The sequence below is a fragment of the Leucopleurus acutus genome (genome assembly GCF_964270905.1).
Source record: "Leucopleurus acutus genome assembly, chromosome: 16".
Lineage (NCBI taxonomy): Eukaryota > Metazoa > Chordata > Mammalia > Artiodactyla > Delphinidae > Leucopleurus > Leucopleurus acutus.
In genome coordinates this window covers 48,127,922-48,149,448 of record NC_139158.1, presented here as the reverse complement: position 1 = coordinate 48,149,448, position 21,527 = coordinate 48,127,922, and the positions used below count along the sequence as shown (strand labels likewise).

Genomic DNA, 21,527 nt, shown 5'->3' with positions numbered 1-21,527 from the left:
CAGAAAAGTCCAGAAGAAACCGATGTACTAGAGATGCTTCAATTCTGTGTATTAAGGATGCAAAAAGATGGTAAGATCTATCAGCTTGGAAATCTGCTGTGCTCACTACCACACCTTCAGCTCATCACACTTATTATTGTTCAAGACATTTCTAGGAACAGATTCTTTGATGCTAAAGAACATGTAAATATAATAAGAGCAACAGGAAACATAAAACTAATCCGCACCATTCGAGAAGTCATGGTCGTGCTCATTAAGTCTTTTTAATTGGATGCCTATGAAATTTCAGGCTCAAGATTACATTTCTTCATTTGATGTCTGTATGAGGTTTCCATGTTCTTAACTGCAGGGAAGGGTGGATCCTAAGGTTTGTGTGTTTTTTATTTTGTGTGTGTGTGTGTGTGTTTTTTATTTTTTAATTCAGTTGGAGCAGTGGCTAAAAATGAAAGGGGAAAAAGAAACCTCTAAACTGATGAGATTTAGTCATCAATATAGTTTTTGGAGTAAATTCATATTTTGCTACTCATTGCCTGGCCAAGGCAACAAATCTATTTTGTTTGGATCTGAGCAGTAGTTTGCGGGGGGAAAAAAATCATATTGATGGTAATAGCTTAAAACATGAAATTATTTTGATTCCCAGCTTGGAGAAATTGCAGGGCACGTTTTGTTTAGGCAATCCCTTTGACTCCAGTCTGGATACAAATGGAATACCAAAACTGTCCAGCCCATTCCCCCTTATCTCCTACCCAGAGTCTGATTTCATTACCATAATTGCAGGCTTGCCTGACTCTTGGCGGCTTCTCCCCTCCAAAACCCTTAATAGCCTCGCAGACGATTGTTGCGGCTCAGTTGTTCTGTCTGCAGGCACAGGGGGCCTGGACTGCAGAGGAGAAAGGTTGTCGTCAAAGGCTCGGCATCACCGTGTCACTGCCCAGCTCAGGTCTGCACAGCCCAGCTGTGTATTTCTTCCGCGTTGCCCTTACAGCGTTGCGTGTGGGGCCAGGTCCCCGTCCCTTTCCAACAACCATCCCTTCAGCAAACAGCAATGATACAAGGCAAATGCTGTAATTCTTTTTTTTCTTTTTTCCTTTTCGGGGATTACTAAACGTCCCATAATTATTTACAAATACGCAAGGGATGCTTATGAGACTGGGGTGATGGTGGTGGCATGGAAGCAAGCCAGTGGTGCCCTTCTAGGCATCCCACACCAGAGGAAGAGATGCGCTCAGCCTGCCACAGCCCAAGTATAATCTGGGATGGAAGGCCACACCCTTAACTTTGTGTCTGGACCACACAAGGCCACAGCCCAGGCCCACCATGAGCTGGGCAACTTCTTTAAAATGTCAAAGCAAGTAGAATTCAAACCTTCCAATTCCTAAGACAAAAGGAAGGGTCTCTTTGTCTCAGGGATTGGCACGACCTGGTGCAATGTGGCAGAGTATGTCAGCAAATCTCTCAGATGTCCAGTTAGAGCAAAACTGGAAAAGCATCTGCCCAGTACATCTTGCGCTTACTTGGAGCGCATGTTTCTGATTCATTTGCGCATAACTCATCCAGGGGGTGTTGCAAGAGCTATGCGATGGCCAAAGGAACCCAAGGAGTCTTTTATTATGTTTTTTAAACAAGTTTCTCTATGTTGATTGTCTCTCGAAGCCAAGAAGCTGCATTCCTTCAGCCCCGTGACTTCCAAACTAGGCTCCATAAATCCAAGAGCAAGTTCTGACCTTGACTCTGGAACTATCTGCTCTGACCCTGAGGGTCGGTTAAGGAGTGTGTGCTGGGTCTGGACTAGGGATGAGTGAAACTCAAGCTGTGACATCCTGGACCTTGAGGACCTTGTGCTCACATCTCTACACGACTTGTGGCATCCAGCCCCCACCAGCATCAGTGGCCTCTTTGCTCACTTGGTCACAGGAGGAGACACTACCTCGGTGACTGACTTTTTGAGAGGCAGTACGGCAAAGTCGGTAAGAGCGTGGGCTCTGGAGCTAGACTACCCGTGGCTGCCACTTACTAACTCTGTGACCTTAGGCAAGTTGTTAACTTCTCTGTGTGCCAGTTTCCCTGTCTATAAAAAGCTGTCTAGCAACCATCCCAAAACTTAATAGCTTAAAGCAACCACCACTGGATTGCTCACGGTCCTGTGGGTCAGGAGTTTGGGCAGGGCTCAGCCAGGAGAGCTCATCTCTGTTCCACGTGGTATCAGCTAGGGTGACCCAACTGGGCCTGGAGGATCCAAAATGACCCCCCACACAAGACCAGGGCCTCAGAGCTGGCCAGTGACTGAGAGGACTCTTTGTCCTCCTCTATGTGCCCTGCCTCTTCACATGGTGGCTCTGTGAGCAGCGGGCTAGGCTGGGCTTCTGTACATAATGGTAGGAACATGCCAAGGGAATGAAAATGGAAATTGCAAGACCTCGTAAGGCTCGTCACATTGTCACACCTAACACATTCTACTGGATGCAGTGAGTCACAAGGCCAGCCCAGACTGAAAGGGAGGGGAAACAAACTCCACCTCTTGATGAGAGGTGTGGCACACACATACCAGAATGGGAGGAATTGCCGGGGACATCTTTGCAGATCAGCAGCCACAAGGGCCAATCAATAGAACCAACCTTATAAGGCTGTTCTGAGGATTAAATAAATTAATATGTGTAGAGCCTTTAAAAGAGTCCCTGGTGCAGAGTTAGTACTCAGTAAGTGTTCAGTTTTATTATAATTATTCTTGTGCCACTTCAAGAACATACAGGGTACATGTTTACTCCTCGAATTAAAGGCTTCCCAGCAACACAGTCGTCCGTAAATCAGGGACCCTAGGGATGCATTGCTTCCTCCCAACCCGAGGCCCGTGTGCGTCCGTTCCTTTGGGCATCCCTGGAGGTCTTCCATTCTGTGTCACCGTGCGGCCTCAGCTTTCCTTTGTGAGGGATGCACCTTTCCCTCCGTTCTCTCAGACTGTCTTCCAAGGGTCACCCGGCTTAGAGGCTGTTGACTCCTCATTGACCCTGGCCTGTTCTGAATTCTTCAGGTCACCATAGAGGTGGTGGACGGTCCTGACTCTGAAGCAGATAAAGATCAGCATCCGGAGAATAAGCCCAGCTGGTCAGTCCCATCCCCCGACTGGCGGGCCTGGTGGCAGAGGTCCTTGTCCTTGGCAAGGGCCAACGGCGGGGACCAGGACTACAAGTACGACAGTACCTCAGACGACAGCAACTTCCTCAACCCCCCTGGGGGGTGGGACCGTCCGGCCCCAGGCCACCGGACTTTTGAATCCAAAGAACAGCCAGAATATGGTGAGTCTACCACCCAGTAATATAAAATTGGTGCGGAGAATAAATGAGACGATGAGGCCCAGCGGACGTGGAGCCAGAAAACCCCGTTTACAGTGTGTGGCTTTGGGCCTTCAATGAGGCAGACCTCATACAGACTCTGTCCGCTCTGTCCACAGAAGCCCCAAGAGGCCCCCAAAGCCACATTTTTCTGGAAAGACTATAATTTTAAAATAATACCAATTATCCTAGGAGAGAATTTTTTTTTTCAGTTAGGGGTCTTAGAGGTTCTGCCTTCTTTTTCCCCAAAATTTTCTTTTCTTTTTTTCCAAAATGACAGAATCACCAAGTTCACTTCCTCACATGTTTGACTGTAAAAATTCATACTAAAAATCAACTTAGTAAAAGAGATGTACCCCGCTGTCTCCTTTGACCAGGCAACTGTGTTATGTTTATCGTAGGCAGTGGAGCAGCCCTTGGAAACCCTCATGGACATGTATATCACGAGTTGTCAAAGCGAGGCCTCCCCATCAATAAATTTTAAGACCCCAAATTGGGACTTATAGTTTCCCCTGCTTTTAGAGTAGGATAGTTGAGATAACAAGCAATTTCTAAGTTCAATGACTTAAAATCATGAAAGTTCTTTTCTCACTTAAGCTGGGATGGGAGACAGGGTCGGGGGAATTCTGCTCCACTCAGTCATTCAGGGACCCAGGCTCCTTCCATCTTGAAGCTCCACCAACTGTGAGGGCCTGCAAATTATCCACTGGATGCGCTGCATCTGGCTGGAAGACAGCAGAGAGATAGAGCCTAGAGAAGGCACACACGCTCCTAACCCCCTCAGCCTGGAGATGACACACATCACATCTGCTCAAATTCTATCAGCAAGACCTCATCATATGGCCCCACGCAGATGCAAGGGAGGCTGGGAAATGGTTTTTGTGTGTCCTAGATGAAGAGGAAACAGATTCAGAAAGCATATGACCAGGCTTCAGGAGGAATCAGGCAGTGTACCTTGTGTTATAATGAGAGTATTTGATATCTTACAAATGCATCCACCATCGTGATGTTCTTGTGGTTCAGCCTCAGCAGACTTAAGCGAACACTCTATGAGGATGACTTGTCTAGCACCATTTGCATTCTCACCCTTACCCCCATTTTTCAGCAGAAAGACCAGTTGTATATTGGAGAGTCGTTTCTACCTGCTAATAGATGATCCTAGGCAACTTCCAAAAGAGTAAGACCATGTTTTTCCCAGCCACATCATTTAGTTCAATTAGACATTGAACACGTCTTATGCCCATCACTGTGCTAGGTTCTGGGAATCCAAAAATGATTAAGACACAGTCCTTCCCTAAAGAGCATCTCACCTGTCTATGGACAAAAGGAGAAAAGTTAACTGATAGAGCAAAGGGTGCCACAGCAGAGATATACATCAAATGCTAGGGGAGCAGAAAGAGAGCTCCCAGACCCCGCGCAATCAGGAGGCTCATAAAACCTTCTCCTTTCCCAGAAGAAGTCCAATTTATTTTCCAAGACAAAGGATTGGGAACAGTAGCCAACCTTTCTACAGCACCTGCCTTTCACAGTTCCTCTTCATAGCAGCTCTCACAGATTAGCTCATTTAATCAGGCAGGGACCCATTTTACAGATGGGGAAACTGAAGCCTGGAGAAGTTAAACAACTTTGACCTCAAGGGTCAAGACCTAGGATCCATCTCAGACAGTCTGGGTCCAGAGTCTGTCCTCTTAACTACTATGTTATTCTGCCTCTCTGGAAAAATAAATAAATAGCACATCTTTTAGGACAGTAAAGTGTATTTAGAAATGGGACAGTTAGATTGGAAGATAGGAATGGGAGGAAAAGGTCAGGGTGGAACTGAACCTGGGCGCAGGACTAAAGCTGAACCTGTCTGCCCAAACCACATGGAACAAGGTCTCTCTGACTGGGGCTCAGACCCTGGACCTCAGAATCCCTCCTTTGCCTGTTAAAATTTAACACCCATCCTGGGCCCCAGCCCCTTCCCTATATACCAATGGTTTTCCAGGTGTGGCTCCCAAGCCAGTTGATCAGCATCACCCAAGACCATGATAGAAATGCAAATTTTCAGACCCCACTCCAGGCCTACTGAATCAGACTCTCTGGAGTGGGTCTCAAAAATCTGTTTGAACAAGCCCTCCAGCAGGCTCTGCTCTGGAACAGTGGGGTCCAAAGCACCAGTGTTTCTTAGTATGGTTGCTCATACACACCTAAGCAATTTTTTAAAAATCCCGATGGCTGGACTTCTCTCTAGATCAATTGACTTGGGATCTCTGGGGGTGGGGCCCAAGCATCAGTGTTTTTTAAAGCTCTGTGGGTGACTCCAATGTGCAGTCCAGTTCAAGGGTCACTGCTGTCCTTCTACTGAACCAGAATATGCAGGAGTGAGACCTGGGGTCTTTCTTGGCTTCTTTGTTTATTTCTTTTTTCAACCAAGGTCACCAGGTGATTCTCATGCTTACTGAAGTTTGGAGACCACTACTTAGAAACAACTTTTTCATCTAAAGCTTTTACAGATTATATTCTGCCAAATGTATGAACATTAAGAATACTCCCTCCATTTCAGTCTTGAGGGTAGAATTTGCTTCTGCTGGGGCAGTTACTGTGGCTACCAGAGCCACCTTCACCCCAGCTTTCTAGATCTATAATACCTGGGGAGTGAGTGCCCTGCATCTGGATCTTACAGCATCCCTGGGTCATGGGGAAACTCCCATCTTTGATGATTTTAGAGTCTCTTTTAGTAACGTCACCGTCATTAGACTAGACATCAGGATGGCTACTTTATAAAGAAAATCTTGTCCCTTATCATACCTCTAAAGCAGTGCTTCTCAGACTTTTATGTGCACACAAATCACCTGGGGCTCTTGGTAAAGGCAGCTTCTGAAGCCGTAGATGCCAGAAAGGGCCGGGAGCCCTGGTGAAGCTGACACTGCTGGCCCTCGGACCACACTTTTAGAAGCGAGACCATAGGTGTGTAGCTTACACGCTACAGTAACTCAGTAGCATTTGCAACATGGATGAATAATTACTGCTTGTCAGTCTGACTCACAGGGAACATGTGATTTCCAGAATTCTTTACAGCATCAGATGAGCTAAGTGCTCTTTTATTTCAATCAACAAGAAAGTATAGAGCAATTTCTAAGTATTTATCCCTGTGTCGGGCGCTGTGGAGGATACAAGGAGAGAATATACAGCCCAGGAAGGTGAGGTCCATGCAGTGGCAAAGCAGGGCGCGTCACTGAACCTGAGGACTTGCTGCCTCGTCTGAGACCAGGTACAATTGCCACAGGAACTGGGCTTAGTGGAAGATGTCTATCTCAAATATTTGAAGGTAGGATTTTTAATAAGAATGTAAATGTCTGTGGCCAAAGAGTATTTGAAAAAATCCTAGATGAATAAGTAGAACATAACAGCAGCTGTAGAATAAATTATAAAATACACAACAGAAGATAGTTAGACCGAATTTGTGATTGAGTCTGCTCAACTTTGGACCGTATGTGTTTGAGATACTTAAGGTATCATCCAGGGCAAAGAAAGAGTCCAAATAAATATTTTTCTTTCAAATAGTAGTATACCATTCCCCAGATTGCTCTGAATAACCTGCATCATGAAATCAGATGGACACGGCTTAGTGTGGGCTGGGACTCAGTCCTTTGCAATTCTCTGATGGGTCATGGTCTTATTTTAAAAGACCCCACAGTGATTTTTTGCAAGGGTTTTTCTTTGTAACGTTAAATTATGGCCACATAAGTGAGTATCTTAAGGAAGGGCTGCTGGGGCCGGAATCAAAGTTGCTGGAATGTCAGGGTATAGAACAGGATATGGCCAGAGTGGGCAGATCTCAGATCTACTCCCAGCTCTGCCAAGTTTGAGCTGTGTGACCTTAATCAAGTACCTTAACCTCTCTGAGCCTCAGTTTCCTTATCCATAAAAGGAGAGTGTTTCTACCTACCTTGCAGGATTGTTATAGGAGTTCAATCAGGGTGTGTTGACAGAGGAGCTGGTTAAGGACAGGCCCTCAATAACTGGCAGCCACTATCATCTAGGATTAGGGTAGAGGCTTTCCAGTGGCCGAGCCAAGACCCAAGTCACTTCAGTTGCCCAAACACTGTAACTGGCCCACAGAACTGTAGTGCCCTGAAAGTATATAATGACCACTTTAAAATTTCAAACATCCCTGTAACCCGGCCCTCAGCCCACTGCCCTGTGGGTTGTTCTCTGCCCTCACAAAGCTCTTTGATGTCACAGATAGGGTCTGTCCAAGCACCACGGAAATGTTCACAGGGACTGTTTTCTGCTGTCTTTGTTGTCATCTTTGTAACTACTGCTGCTCAAGTTCATCTTCTGCTCTGAGTGATGCCCTGGTAGGTGAGCCAATGAGAACAGGCTTATTTTATTATAGCAGAAAGGAATACTGCCCTCAAAGCTTTGTCCCCCAGTCAGAAATTCCCTTTCTCTCCCGCAAACACATTAAACAAATAGAAATCCCCACGAGGAGGGGCTTGGATGGGGTGTTTGTCGGGGGCTGTATGCCACAGACACTTCCAGAGAAAGGGCTGACGTGCCCACTTTTCCCCAAGGGGTTGTTTCAGTTCGTTGCTAGCCCAATAGAAATGATCAGCCGCGTGGCTGTATATATGTTCTGTGCCTAACTTTGGGGGACCAGTATTTTAAAATGTTTGGAAAATAAATGACTTTGTGAGCACTTAAAATAAAGACATGGCCTTGGTGTGGTCTTTTCCATGTTTCTTGTGCTAGGGGTTTGTTGCATTTCTTGGATCTGTGGGTCTGCAGTTTCCATTATATTTGGGAAATTCGGGGCCATTATTTCTTCAAATATTTTTTATATTACCCCCACTTCCACCCCTGCCCTCCCACTTTGGGGACTATAATTACATGTGTATTTGATGCTTTAAGTTCTTCCACAATTCATCAATGCTCTGTTCACTTTAATCCATCTTTGTCTCCCCATTTCATTTTGGATAGTTTCTATCGTTATGTCTTAAAGTTTACCAATCTTTTTTTTTTTTTTTTGGCCGTGTTGAATCTGCCATTAATCCTATCCATGAAAAAAATAATAAACCTCAGGTTTAGTCGTTTTTAATCTCATTAAATGTGATTTGGATCTTTAAAAAGAAAAACAAATTAATAAATAAATAAAGACATGGAGACAGCCACTTAGTGAAGTGATAAATCTGTCATGGTTCCAGGGTCTGCTAGCCATCCAGAGAGCATAGCATAGGGAGGGTGGTTATAGTGTATTTGTGACAGTTAGCTTTTGCCGCTTTAGAAACCGCCCCTAAAATTTAGTGGCTTAAAAGAACAAACATCTTCTCTCTCAAGAGTCTGCAGATCGTCTGGACTGCTGTTCTGCCCAGGGCTGGCTTCGCTGGGGCTGCATGGTTTAGCATGGCTTCGTTCACAATGATGGGGTCCCAGCTGGACAGCGGGGGGTGCTGGGATGATATCTGGGCCTTTCTCCTTCTGGTCCCTCACCCTCCAGGACGCTAGTCCAGGCTAGCGTGGAAGACTGAGGTTTTGGTGGTGGAAGACTTCTCTACAGTGAGAAGGCAAGCCCTAACGCACAAGCACTTTTCTAGCCTCTGTTTGCATTATATTTGCTATTTTCTCATTGGCCAGAGCAAGTCACATGGCCCAGACTGGGGTTGGTGTGAAAAGGTAGTAACCAAGGGGGTGGATACAGGGAGAAGAATTATGGAAGTCATTTTTCACATCATCAGACACAGTATTAGCATTCAGTAATTCAGATCCAAGAAACCAAAACAAGACATTACCTCCGGCAGAGATTCCAAAATGGTGTGTTTAATGCTAAAATCTCAAAGTTCAGGGACAATATTTCCCAAAATTATTGCACCGGGGGGAAAGGTCGCCAGAAATTTCTAGATAGTTGAGGCCCCGTTGCTTCTACTGAGCCAAGCAGGACACCTCTTGGCATCATTGGATCATGTCTTAGGCCGGTACCCACCCCACAGGTGACAGGGACTCTACCTGTGTGATTTAATCAGCTTTTTCCGACTGACCCACTGCTCCCTTCTTATGAGTCTAAGAACAGTACCATCTTTACTGGTGACTTTTTGGTGTGGTGGTTGTTCCCTTTAACAAAATCTGGTACGGGTGATTCACACAGGAGGCTCTGAGTGTGTTCACGTGTGCGTATAACCCGCTACACATGGATACACTGGCTGACAGGAGTGCTATCCTGTGATTGTTCCAGGCACATCCCTCGTGTTCTCGGAGAGTTTACCAAGAGGTCTGGGAGGGAGTAGCCACGGCCCCCTCCTCAGCGGTCTGTCCAGTTCCACTGCGTTGATGCCCAGGAGGAGATGGGAGAGACAGAGGCAGCTGATGGGGAGAAGCAGGCCCACCTCCCTCCCACGAGGCAGTAGTTTCAAACAGCTGCTTGTCCCTGTGGTTGGAAAACCATGTCTTAGAAAGAAATCAAAGTTTGGAAAACTCCCTTTTGGGAAGTGGGGAGAAACGGATGGGGCCCCTGGGAGCAGGTGAGGGGTGAGCAGACTCTTGGCTCTGGGTTAGGAAAGAGGACCAGGAATCCCCCCACCAACTTTGCATGATGGTCTGAGACTTGGCGGCCCTGGGTTTGCCTGAGCGGCGTTCAGAGTGATCAACCTGTAAACGACGGGCTGGGAGCCTGGCACGGGGCCCAAGTTTCAGGTAGAAACATGTGTGGACTGCATTCTTGCCAGACCTAAGTAATAACGATCACCGCGACCTGTTCTGAGCAGAGCGGACCCCTTCCCTGCGATGCACATGTCTGGGGCTCTGTGCTTGGCCCTGGCAGAGGCCCCAAGTCTGGAGGAAGATTTGGATAAAGCAGGAAAAAGTAGTTCAGAGGGGAGTTGCTTCAGAAAAGGTCAAGCTTTAGAGATCAAGGATTTAGCACCAGGGCCCAAGCTTTCCTTCCTCTTACCCTTATGGCCTTGAATGGGTCACCCAAGCACTCCAGGACTTAGTTTCCTTACTTTTAAAAAGAGGAAGTTAGTCTAGATAACATACCAACCTCTCTCACGGCTCTCACATTCCCAGGCCCCCATAGTCTGGTCCACTTCTCCTTTTTCCATACCACTCATCGATTTCTGATATATTGTATAATTTACTCATTTTTTTGTGTTTATTGATTATTGTCTGAATCTTCTCACAAAAATATTAGTACCACAGGGCAGAGATCTTTGAAAGCTTTATTTAATGATATATTTCACATACCCTGATTTGTGCCTGGCACATAATAGGGGCTCAGTATTTGTTGAATAGATGTTGAGTGATGACCTCAAGGACCATTTCTAGCTTTACCATTATGTATCAGTTATCTACTGCTGCATAACAAACCATTCCAAAATTTGGTGACTAAAACATCAATAGTGTATTATTTCTCATGATTCTGTGGCTTAGGAGTTCAGATGGGGCCCCACTGGGCATCTCTTCTACTGCCAATGGCATCAGCTGTCCACTGAGAAGTGCCTGGAAGGTCCAGGAAGGCTTCATTCCCATGTGTAGTGTTTTGGGGGCCCTTCGTGTGACTCCTCTCTTTGTGTGTGAAGGAACTGATGGTGGTCATTTTGGAAAATCCCTACCATATTATTCCATGGCTCCATACTCTGTGAATGTACACATTCTCAACAAGCACTTACTGGGCACCTTCTAGGGGGCAGGCCCTGGCCATGTGCCCAAAACCTCAGACAGAGTCCCTGCCATTACTAAGCTAATCCTTAAAATGAACCAGGCTTTTGACTCCAGCTGGCATCTGGCCCCCTCTAACAGTGGGAACGTCAGAAATGGACAGTTGGCTGGCAGTTCAATGGGGGAGATTTGGGGACTCTTTGGCGAAGGCTGGTGACCACCTCCCTGGTTCTGTTCCAGATTCCACAGACGGTGAGGGAGACTGGAGTCTCTGGTCTGTTTGCAGCGTCACCTGTGGGAATGGCAACCAGAAACGGACCAGGTCTTGTGGCTATGCGTGCACTGCAACCGAATCTAGGACGTGTGACCGTCCAAACTGCCCAGGTGGGTTTACGCAGGGGTGTGGCTCCACATTAAAGGGCAGCTTTTTTTTATTTTATTGTTTTATCTTTTAATACAATTTTTAAGGGTTACACTCCATTTACAGTTATTACAAAATATTAGCTATATTCCGCATGTTGTATACAATATATCCCTGTAGCTTAGCTTATACCCAATAGTTTGTACCTACCACCCCTCAACCCCTATATTGCCCCCCCCCCACTGGTAACCACTAATTTGTTCTCTATATCTGTGAGTCTGGGGAAGCTTTTAGTTAATATTTAAAAACTTATAGAAATTGACTTCCTACAGGGCAACTATTTTCCTAAGAATTCTGACTGGACTGGGACAAGAGACGAGTAATGAGCTTAGTGGCTGAAAAGATGGATTTTCTGAGCCTTATACACAATTGCAGTAACTGTGACTTAGAAGACAATACCACCATGTACTTAATTTAAAGGAGGGATTCTGGTTAATTTGAGCCTTTGATGTGGGGTGGGTTGTACCTTGAAGAGACACATGAAGACAGGTGTTCATGGTCTAATAAGGAAGCCAGGACCAGAGGCTTAATGGCCGTCTACAGAAAAACCATGTGTTAGCCTGAGAGTTGCTGAAGGCTCCACAGGGAGCAAATTGGGGCAACTTGGCAGTTAAGTATCACTTTAAACTGCATTGTCAGTGTTTTGAAAACTTAACTAATTACAAACTTGGTGAGAGGCCATATTGGAGTGAAAAATAATTGTGTCTATAGCAGTAGTTATCAAACCACGGCCCATGTCAGTATGGCCCACACATTTTTAAAGGGTTATGAAGAAGGAAGAAGAGGAAGAAGAGAGAGAAGAGGAGGAAGAATATGCAACCAAGACCGTATGTGAAATGAACTTATTTACAAAACAAAAATAGACTCGGAGACATAGAAAGCAAACTTACAGTTACCAACAGGGAGGGATAAATTAGGAATTTGGCATTAACAGATACAAACTACTATATATAAATAGATAAACAACAAGGACCTACTGTATAGCACAGGGAATTATATTCAATATCTTGTAATAACCTATAATGGAAAATTATATATATATATATACCTGTATATATATATCTGAATCACTTTGCTATGCATCTGAAATTAACACAACATTGTGAATCAACTATACTTCAATAACAAAAGACCATATGTGAACCACAAAGCCTAAAATAATTACTTTCTGACCCTTTACATAAACGTTTACCAACTCCTTGGTCTATAGTTTTCCATCTACCATGTGTTCCCCATGGTCAGGTAGAAAACCAGCCTAAAATACTATCTCGGGCTCATCCAAGAAATCACATGCTCCACATGGCTTCCTCCAAAAGAAATTTCAGAGGCAGAACATTTGAACCCCACACCCCAGACTTCCTTTTTCTACCCCTAGAAACTCTGTTCTAAATCTCTCAGGCTGAGATTTAGAACAAAAAAGTGGAAGAGCAAAGGGATTTCTGTGGAGAGAGAAGATCAGATTGGCGATGTGTGTGATAGCAAAGGGGTGTGTGCAGAAAACAGGGCTGATGGTATGAGAAGAGGCATTTCTAGCCCCCGTCAGCCATGCAGGTGGATTTCCAAAAGTGGAACAACCATCAAGATGCTTGTCCTGATCTTTCCCGTGTTCATCATAATGAAGCTGAGTTAGAAGTCTGGTGAGATGGGATTTGGATGGGTAGAAATCAATAAATAATAATAATATGAGAAGGGAGAAGAGGAGGAAGGCAGGAAGAAATGAAGAAGAGAAGGAGGAGAAGAAGAAGAAGATGATGATGAAGATAAGATGAAACCAAAGAAAGTGAAGATAAAGATGAAGATTGGGAAGATGAAGACGGGAAAAAGATGATAACGAGGTTCATGAAGAGGAGGACCTTTTGAGTATTTAAGTATCAAGCAAATTTCTAAGGTCTTTGCATGTGTTACTTCATCTAATCCTCACAATAACCTCATGAACTAGCTATTGATGATGGGACTCATTTGGCAGCTGTGGAAACTGGGACACACAGGCTAACTTGCCTAGTCACACAGGCAGCAAGTGGTCCAGCTGGGATTTGAATCCAGGCAGTCTGATTCCAGAATCCATGTTCTTAACCATTAGACTCTTACACCTCTGTCAAGGGGAAGGGTATCGGGCTCAGCCACACGTGAATACAGACAGCATTTAATGTCAGGGCTTGAGCGGGCTTTCTTGCTGCTTTCTCTCCCAGAGCTGGCACCCAGACCTAAAGCAGTAGACCTAGATATCTTGATAGCAGGTATCTTCCCTGCCGCCATTTTGAATGTTTCCTTCTCGTTTTCTCTCACTACTGAGAGCAGCGTGGCCAGCAGCCCTGTTCATACATTTTCTTCTCATCTGAACTTGCCCTCCTTCCATCCTTTCTGCCTTTCTGTTCTTGCTTAGCAAGACAGTCAAGGTTCTCCAACAAATAGCACGTTCCACTGCTCCTCTCTCTCCTGACTGGCCCCATCTGCAGGAGATTCCTGTTTGCAAAGGAAGCCTGGGTGGGGGTGGTCATTTGAGGAAGGGAGAGAGCCAGAAAGTTTGAGGCAAGCTAGGTTCAGTTGCTCAGAGCAAGTAATAACAAGCCCAGGTTATTCTTTTTTATTTCAACGTTGAATTTGGGTTTTTTTTTAAAAATTTATTTCATTCAAGTATAGTTGATTTACAATGTTGTGTTAACTTCTGCTGTACAGCAAAGTGACTCAGTTATACATATACATACATTCTTTTTCATATTCTTTTCCATTATGGTTTATCACAGGATATTGAATATATTTCCCTGTGCTACACAGTAAGACCTTGCTGTTTATCCATTCTATATATAATAGTTTGCATTTGCTAATCCCAATTCATCACTCCCCCATCTTATTCTTTTTGAAACATCATCAGCAATGCTAAAAGTCCCAGCATATGAGAGATCTGGTCTTTAGCTATGGACTGCTGTATCCTCAAAATGAACTAGACAAATGTTCAAGGGGAAAATGTCAGCCAACACTTACCACTTGGTACTCTATGTGCTTTCTTTACACATAACTCATTTAATTCATTCAGCACTATGAGGTGGGTCATTGGTCCTCCCCATTTACGGATGTGAAAACAGTCACACAGATGTTCCAGGGCTTGCCCAAGGTCACACAGCTAGTAATGATTTGGACCCAGTGAGTCAGTCCTTAAGACTGGTGTTGACCACGAGACAAGTTGTTAACCACTACGCTCTACAGTCTCTAGTTTAGTTTGCCATCCTGACACCTCTAGATAGACAGCCATCCTGACGCGTATCCCGCACTGCCCAAAATCCCATTCCTAGGCCCAAGGAATGAGTTCCTTAGGCACATTCAGGCACTTTTGGATCGGATTTCATGCTGCAAATGGTATCTGGAGTTTTAATATATTTTACGCTCTATACCTACTTTTTACTGTTTCCTCTGTTGGCAAGTTTCTGCCCATGAGTAGTAATGGATACAAAAAAGGCTTTATTCAAGTGTATTTGTTTTTTTTATTTGCCAGTGGGGCGGGGGTGGGGTGGGGTGGAGGGCTGACTTTTTCCATGTAACTAGGGAAAATGAGCTCCTGTCTGTGTTTAGGTATCGAAGACACCTTCAGGACAGCTGCCACCGAAGTGAGTCTGCTTGCGGGAAGTGAAGAGTTTAATGCCACCAAACTGTTCGAAGTTGGTAAGGAAAGGTTTTTTTTTTTTTTTGCTTTTCCATCCAAATATTGATCTAGCGTTTTGGAGATTCCTCTGCCTTTGCCGTGCCATCCTTGGATCCATTTAAATGTTTCATTTTCCTCTTATGGGGTCCAATTTTCTCAGCATACTTCTTGCTCGCTGAATATACACCAAGCAAGAGAGAGCAGCCGCCCCATTCCTCCTGCACCAGATGGAGCCCAGCAGCCCTGCTGTAGCTGCCACGCCAGCCACACAGCCTCCATAGCACGTGGGTGGGGCGCCCTGCCCCTAGCTCGGGATCCGTCCACACTCGGGCCTCAAGCCTCAGGGCATCTCTTCTCCCAACTCTCACCCAGTGTCCCCAGTAAAATCAAGAAATGGTGATGTCAGTTTTCCAGCAGAAGGACGGGGGGGAGGAAGGAAGAGAACGGGAACTTTCTCGACATTATGCCTCCCCCATCTCACTCCCCGCCATGGGAATCTTTCGTGACCCTTTGGTACACCCTGCTACTCATCTGCTCGAAAATGCTAGCTCAAGTACACTGAACGTGGACCAAACAAAATTGAAAGTGTCTGTTCAGCAAGGGGGAAGCTTGATGAATAAAAATAGCTCCACGTGCTTCTGGATGTAATTCTATATTACAGAACAATAAGACTCCTTCTGCCCCATTTCTTTTTGCCACCCCCGCAAAGCCCTTTCCTCACCTCTTCACTCTGCCCTCCTCAGCCACACTGGAGTCAGTTTGGAAATTCTGTTGCCCGGGGTTTCCATCACAGTCCTTCACATGCAACCAAAACGTTAGCAGAAGCCTTCTGCACACACAATGCATTTGACCAAAGAAAAAAAAAATTAAAGACTACATGCGGGAATTTTGCATAAAATGATAAAAAACCAAGATGGGCTTTTGGGGAAGAGAGCGTCTCAGACCTCCCCATATCTCACCCCACAGGCAGGCAGCTATTTGGCCTTTCACAGGGAATGGGACCAGCTGCACCCAATGGGCAGCTGAGAACACACAGGGATGAGGGGGGATGGTGGGTCAGGCAGGTTCTGGGCAGGAACAGACAAGGCTCACACGCAGATCAGGTAATAGAGGAGCATTTGATGAGGGCCTTTTGGCAAAGGTGTGAGCAGGTAGATGGAAACCAAGAAGGGCTTGTACAGAACCCTGGGGCTGGCAAGCGTGGGGAGCCCTTACCTCCCACTGGCCTGAAGGGACCAGGGGAAGGATTGGTTCCCAGAGCCACTGTGTAGAGAGGGCTGCCTGACAGCACTTCCAGCTCCCAGAAGGAAGTAGCTAACTTGTAACAGTGAGGGAGGAGCCTTGGGAACAATACCTTGACTTCGCTCCTCCCTCCCTCTGGTCCCTCACCCAGTCCTCCCATTGGCTCACCCCAATTAGAAACCAGGGCTCAGGGAGCCCACATATCTGGTGCATACAGGGCAGCCTTCCATGGCAAGGAAAAATGTGGAATAAGGATATAGAAGCACAAACGGAAGATGCCCAGCAGAGATGAGAAAAGCTTGACTAGCACAAGGTCAAGTTTCTTAACCTACTTCTGCCTCAGTTTTCTGATCTGTAAAATGGTCTAAGGTAATGGTGCCTACCTCCTAGACCTATTTTAGAGTGAAATGAGTTAATACTTGTAAAACATTGAGAACATTCACACTGAATACTCCATGTAAATTTGATAAAATATAAGTCGAAGGACCTATGTCCTGTACATGAATTATGATGACCTTCTACTCTGGAGGAAAAATACAAAGCTATTTTCTGGGACCTCGCTGAATTTTGTTTCTGAAAACCCTGCCCTCTGAGGGAGACCCCCACTGGCTTTGCAGACACATACTTCCCAGGATGGACCCTCCAATCTCTATGCAACTGCTCAGTCAGGGACTCTCAGGGGTGGAATCATAGCACTCAGCCCACCCCCGCAGGCAGCATCCTCAACCCTGTTCTGTGTACTCCCTGCTTTCCCTCTGGTTTAATCCTCATTGCACTTTTTGAGATCGGTGTAATTTTTATACCCAGTTTAGAGATGAGAAAACTGAAGCACAGTGAGGTAGAATACCTTGCTCAGGGTCACAGAGCCACTAAATACTTGAATTGGGATTCGATCCCAGGCAGTCTGGCACACGAACCCAGGTGTTTCATCTTAGACCAGGCCTTTCCAAGCTCCTGGGAGGTGCCCCAGCTCTCCCTTTCTCATATCCCTCAAGAGAAACCTGAGCACCCCTGCAAGCTGCCCCGCGAGCCCAATCGTTTGATTTTCACTCATGACACCACCAGCCTCCCAGGCACCTGGGTCAGAGCTGGAGGGTCACTTCTGATCCCTTCCTCCCTTCCCCCCAAGCCCACCAAGGCCTGGCAGCCCTACCTCCCCGACTACTCTTGAGCTCACCAGCTGTTCCCTCCCAGAGTATCTCACCTGGACTCTTAAAATTGGCATCAGCACTGAATCTTTCTTCCTACTGCATAGCTCAGTGAAGAGCTCACTGTCACTCAGAAACCTTCAGTGGTTCCCTAGTGCCCTCTGAAACAAGCCTAAACCACACCGAAGACCCCACGACCTGACACTAACAACCTTCCTTCCCTATATCCTCTGCTCCAGGGAAACTGAACATGCACCCTGCCCCCAGACTTCTTCTGCTTAACTGTGGTTTGCACAGTTAATACCAACCTGGATGGCCTTCCCCTCGCCCGGCCCCATCTCTGCTCTTATATGTAGTCTGAGTCAGGTCCAGCCTTCTGAGATGGGATTGGACATTCAAGAGATTCACTGGGGAAGCGCACGGGAAGGATAGAGGGGAAGCAGCAGAAGTAGGCAGGGAAGGCTTTCAGACCAAGATGCAGGCCTGACCCCTGCAAAGGGAGGGAGGGAAGGAAGGAGGACTGGGAAGCAAGGGCCTCAAAGCAGCTTGAGAAAGTCTCAACCATGCCAATGGGCACCCCCCAGCAAAGGCTGCCTGACAAAGGGGTCCCCCGTTGGGCAGCACCCACACCAGGCTCAGTCATCGACCGAGAGCAGCCCCGGGGGAGCACAGCCTGGATGTGGAAACCACAGCAGATCCACAGCCGCTACAGCTGGAGGCCACCAGGCAGCAAAGTGCCCCCAGCAGGCTTCCTTGCAGGAGCTCTGAGCAGGACACTTGTGGCCACCATGCAGACCTGAAGAGCCACAGGGCCAGCCCAGTGTCACACACTCCTTGAAGAGCCCCCTGACTTGCACTGATAGAAATGACACTTTTTAGCACTGGTGGGACTTTTTGCTTTGGCCCCCTTAACGCACCCCACATTCCACCATGGTGGGCAGCCTTAGGTATTGGCTCATCTTACCCGCTGCAGCTTCCTGAGCCACACGCGATGGGAAACCTGCCACTGCCCACACCACGTCCCTACACCCCAGCAGCCCCTGTGGTTCTTTGCCTGACGGCGTGCTCTGGCCCCCAGAGCCACCAGCCCATGAATCCACGGTCATCCAGAAGTCCAGGAGCAGCCCCCTACCAGTGATTGATGGGAACTGGTGGATAATACCCAGATCCCGCCAAATAAAAAAACAACATCTCTCTTCAAAGACTGTATTCAAAGGATTACTGCAAAAGGGAAAGGGCCGATTTGCAATAGAGAAAACACTGTGTCTATAGGCCTGCAAGCCTCTCAAGGGTTAGGCAAAAGGGTTTTCTTTTACAGAGGAGTAAATAAGTCTAGAAGAACCCCACGTGAGGCAGTGGGATTGAAGGCTGGTGAGATCAGATAGGGCATCAGAGAATGTTCTGCCCTGAGACCAGCCTATTTTCGGTAGGGACCCCTAAGGAGAGCCTATATGCTGGCCCAGGCAGAGGGTAGGTCAAAGTTCAGGGGCTTGAGAAATATAATATGATATCGCTTATATGTGGAATCTAAAAAGAAATGATACAAATGAACGTATTTACAAAACAGAAACGGACTCACAGACTTATAGAATGAACTTATGGTTACAGGGACGGAAGGGTGGAGGAAAGGGATAGTTAGGGAGCTTGGGGTTGACATGTACACACTGCTATATCTAAAAAGGGCAACGAGCAAGGACCTTCTGTAGAGCACAGGGAACTCTGTTCAATGTTATGTGGCAGCCTGGATGGGAGGGGAGTCTGGGGGAGAATGGATACATGTATATGTATGGCTGAGTCACTTTGCTGTGCACCTGAAACTGTCACAACATTGTTAATTGGCTATACTTCAATACAAAATAAAAAGTTAAAAAAAAAAGTTCAGAGGCTTGAAAGAAGGGGAGAATATTAACTAAAGTTTAGTTGGGATGCGTTTTGTTCTGATTGGGGATGAGCAGTTTAGCTAATCGTTTATGAGACCAAGAAAGGGAATCTGGAGTGTCTGTGTCTGGTTTTGTCATAGGTAAACAAGGCAGCAGCTGTGAGTCTTATCAAGTCCTGTGGGGAAGAGGGTTCTTACAGTAAGTGGTTTTACAGAATGCACAAGGGCGGGGGAAAGTCTTAACCTTGGCTGTTTCCCAGAATCACGGGGCTTGGGTAAAGTTCCACCCTGTCACTGGGTGGGTTTCCGAGGTCCAAGGGGAAGATGCTGCAGTTTCTACAGTGGTTGCTTGTTTGATCCACATCCCATATGGCCACCCTCCCTTCCCTGTCCCACCTCCATGCTCCCTGCTGGTGTTTCCCAGAATCACTTCCCAAAGAACCATTTTCACTGGCATCTTTGTCTCAGGTTCTGGGAAAATACAAACTGAGACATTCACTAAACCAGAGGTCCTGAACTCTCATGACTAAGAGACCAAGAGCAAACACCCATGAGTGACGGGATCAGGTAGAGACTGTGGGGAACTAGGGACCTCCTGTCTTGACCAAGGAGTGGTCACTGGTTACCTGTTCACAAGGCAATGCAGGACTGACGTCAACCTATCTTTGGGATTTTCAAATGAAACCAGGAATCTACATTAATAAGTGGAATCACATAATTCTTAAACGTTGGCAATTAATTCAATATTTTTTAATACTGTAAGGCCAAACACTACACACTTCTTGGGGCAGGTTCCGGCTCAAAGTCTATAGGTCAGTGCCCTCTGGCCTAAATATTAAATTCCCTAAAAGCAGGGACCACCAGCCTCTTCCTCTTTGAGACCTCTTATCACAGGGATTTGCAATTATCGGTTGTTAACTCTTTCCTGCCTAAGGTTAAGAGGTTAGGCCACTAGCCTAGTTTAAACCAGTCAGTGAGTGGCAGAAATAAAACTTAGTCCTACAAATATCCCTTTGAGGCATTCTCCGCCACTCATCGCTTATTTAGAGAGGAGATTCAAAATGGCCCTCTGAATTATTGTTCGTTTTGTTATGGGTGATAATGGGGTTACGGTTATCTAGGAAAACATAGAAAATATGGTTTAATTATCCTCCTATTTTTGTAGATGCCTACTAAAACTTAGGGGTAATAATATCATATCTTTCCAAAAAAAATTTTAATGAGGGAAATACAATGATTAAGTCTAGGTGATGGCATCTGGGTAGTCATTGTATACATATATTCTCTCCATTTTTCTATGTATGTGAAAAGTTTTCATAATATAAAGTAAGGAGTAGGTGGGGCCGAGAACAAAGTTCCCAAGTTCAAGGGCCATGATCGTGTTCACCCATGGCCTGGGGGTTCCAGGGGCTGCCCGTCAGGGAAGGGAGAGGTGGACTTTAAAGTCATCAGGCAGCCGGTTTTGCATGTGATCAGAGGGTTTCTCTGGCCCGTTTCAGACACGGACAGCTGTGAGCGCTGGATGAGCTGCAAGAGCGAGTTCCTAAAGAAGTACATGCACAAGGTGATCAACGACCTGCCCAGCTGCCCCTGCTCCTACCCCACCGAGGTGGCCTACAGCACGGCCGACATCTTCGACCGCATCAAGCGCAAGGACTTCCGCTGGAAGGATGCCAGCGGGCCCAAGGAGAAGCTGGAGATCTACAAGCCCACGGCCCGGTACTGCATTCGCTCCATGCTGTCCCTGGAGAGCACCACACTGGCCGCCCAGCACTGTTGCTATGGCGACAACATGCAGCTCATCACCAGGGGCAAAGGGGCGGGGACGCCCAATCTCATCAGCACTGAGTTCTCAGCGGAGCTCCACTACAAAGTGGACATCCTGCCCTGGATTATCTGCAAGGGCGACTGGAGCAGGTATAACGAGGCCCGACCTCCCAACAACGGACAGAAGTGCACAGAGAGCCCCTCGGACGAAGATTATATCAAGCAGTTTCAAGAGGCCAGAGAGTATTAAAGAGACACCATCTCTGTTGTTCGTGACACAAACACACTGCACTGATCTGCCACCTGGCACAGAGTCCCTCTTACCCGCATACATGTATATGTACATATACCACGTGAGTATTTGTCATAAGTTACACTAGGGGTGTGCGCCAGGCCTTTGTGACTGCCATCTGAAGCCACCGTTGCCTCTTCAATGTCAACGGCTTCCTTGGAACTCTTCCTAGGGGGC

General features: G+C 46.4%; 1 protein-coding gene across 1 annotated transcript in view; it reads left to right on the top strand.

Moving 5' to 3' along the window:
* Window positions 1-21,308, top strand: part of ISM1 (isthmin 1) — a gene marked incomplete at both ends in the record, with an annotated part of 86,140 nt that extends 64,832 nt beyond the window's left edge. The window contains 4 exons of the mRNA XM_082856667.1: window positions 3,029-3,293; window positions 11,205-11,348; window positions 14,953-15,042; window positions 20,791-21,308. Coding sequence (XP_082712793.1) covers window positions 3,029-3,293; window positions 11,205-11,348; window positions 14,953-15,042; window positions 20,791-21,308 — 1,017 coding nt within the window. The remainder of the gene's footprint in view (window positions 1-3,028; window positions 3,294-11,204; window positions 11,349-14,952; window positions 15,043-20,790) is intronic.
* Window positions 21,309-21,527: the final 219 nt, after the last annotated feature.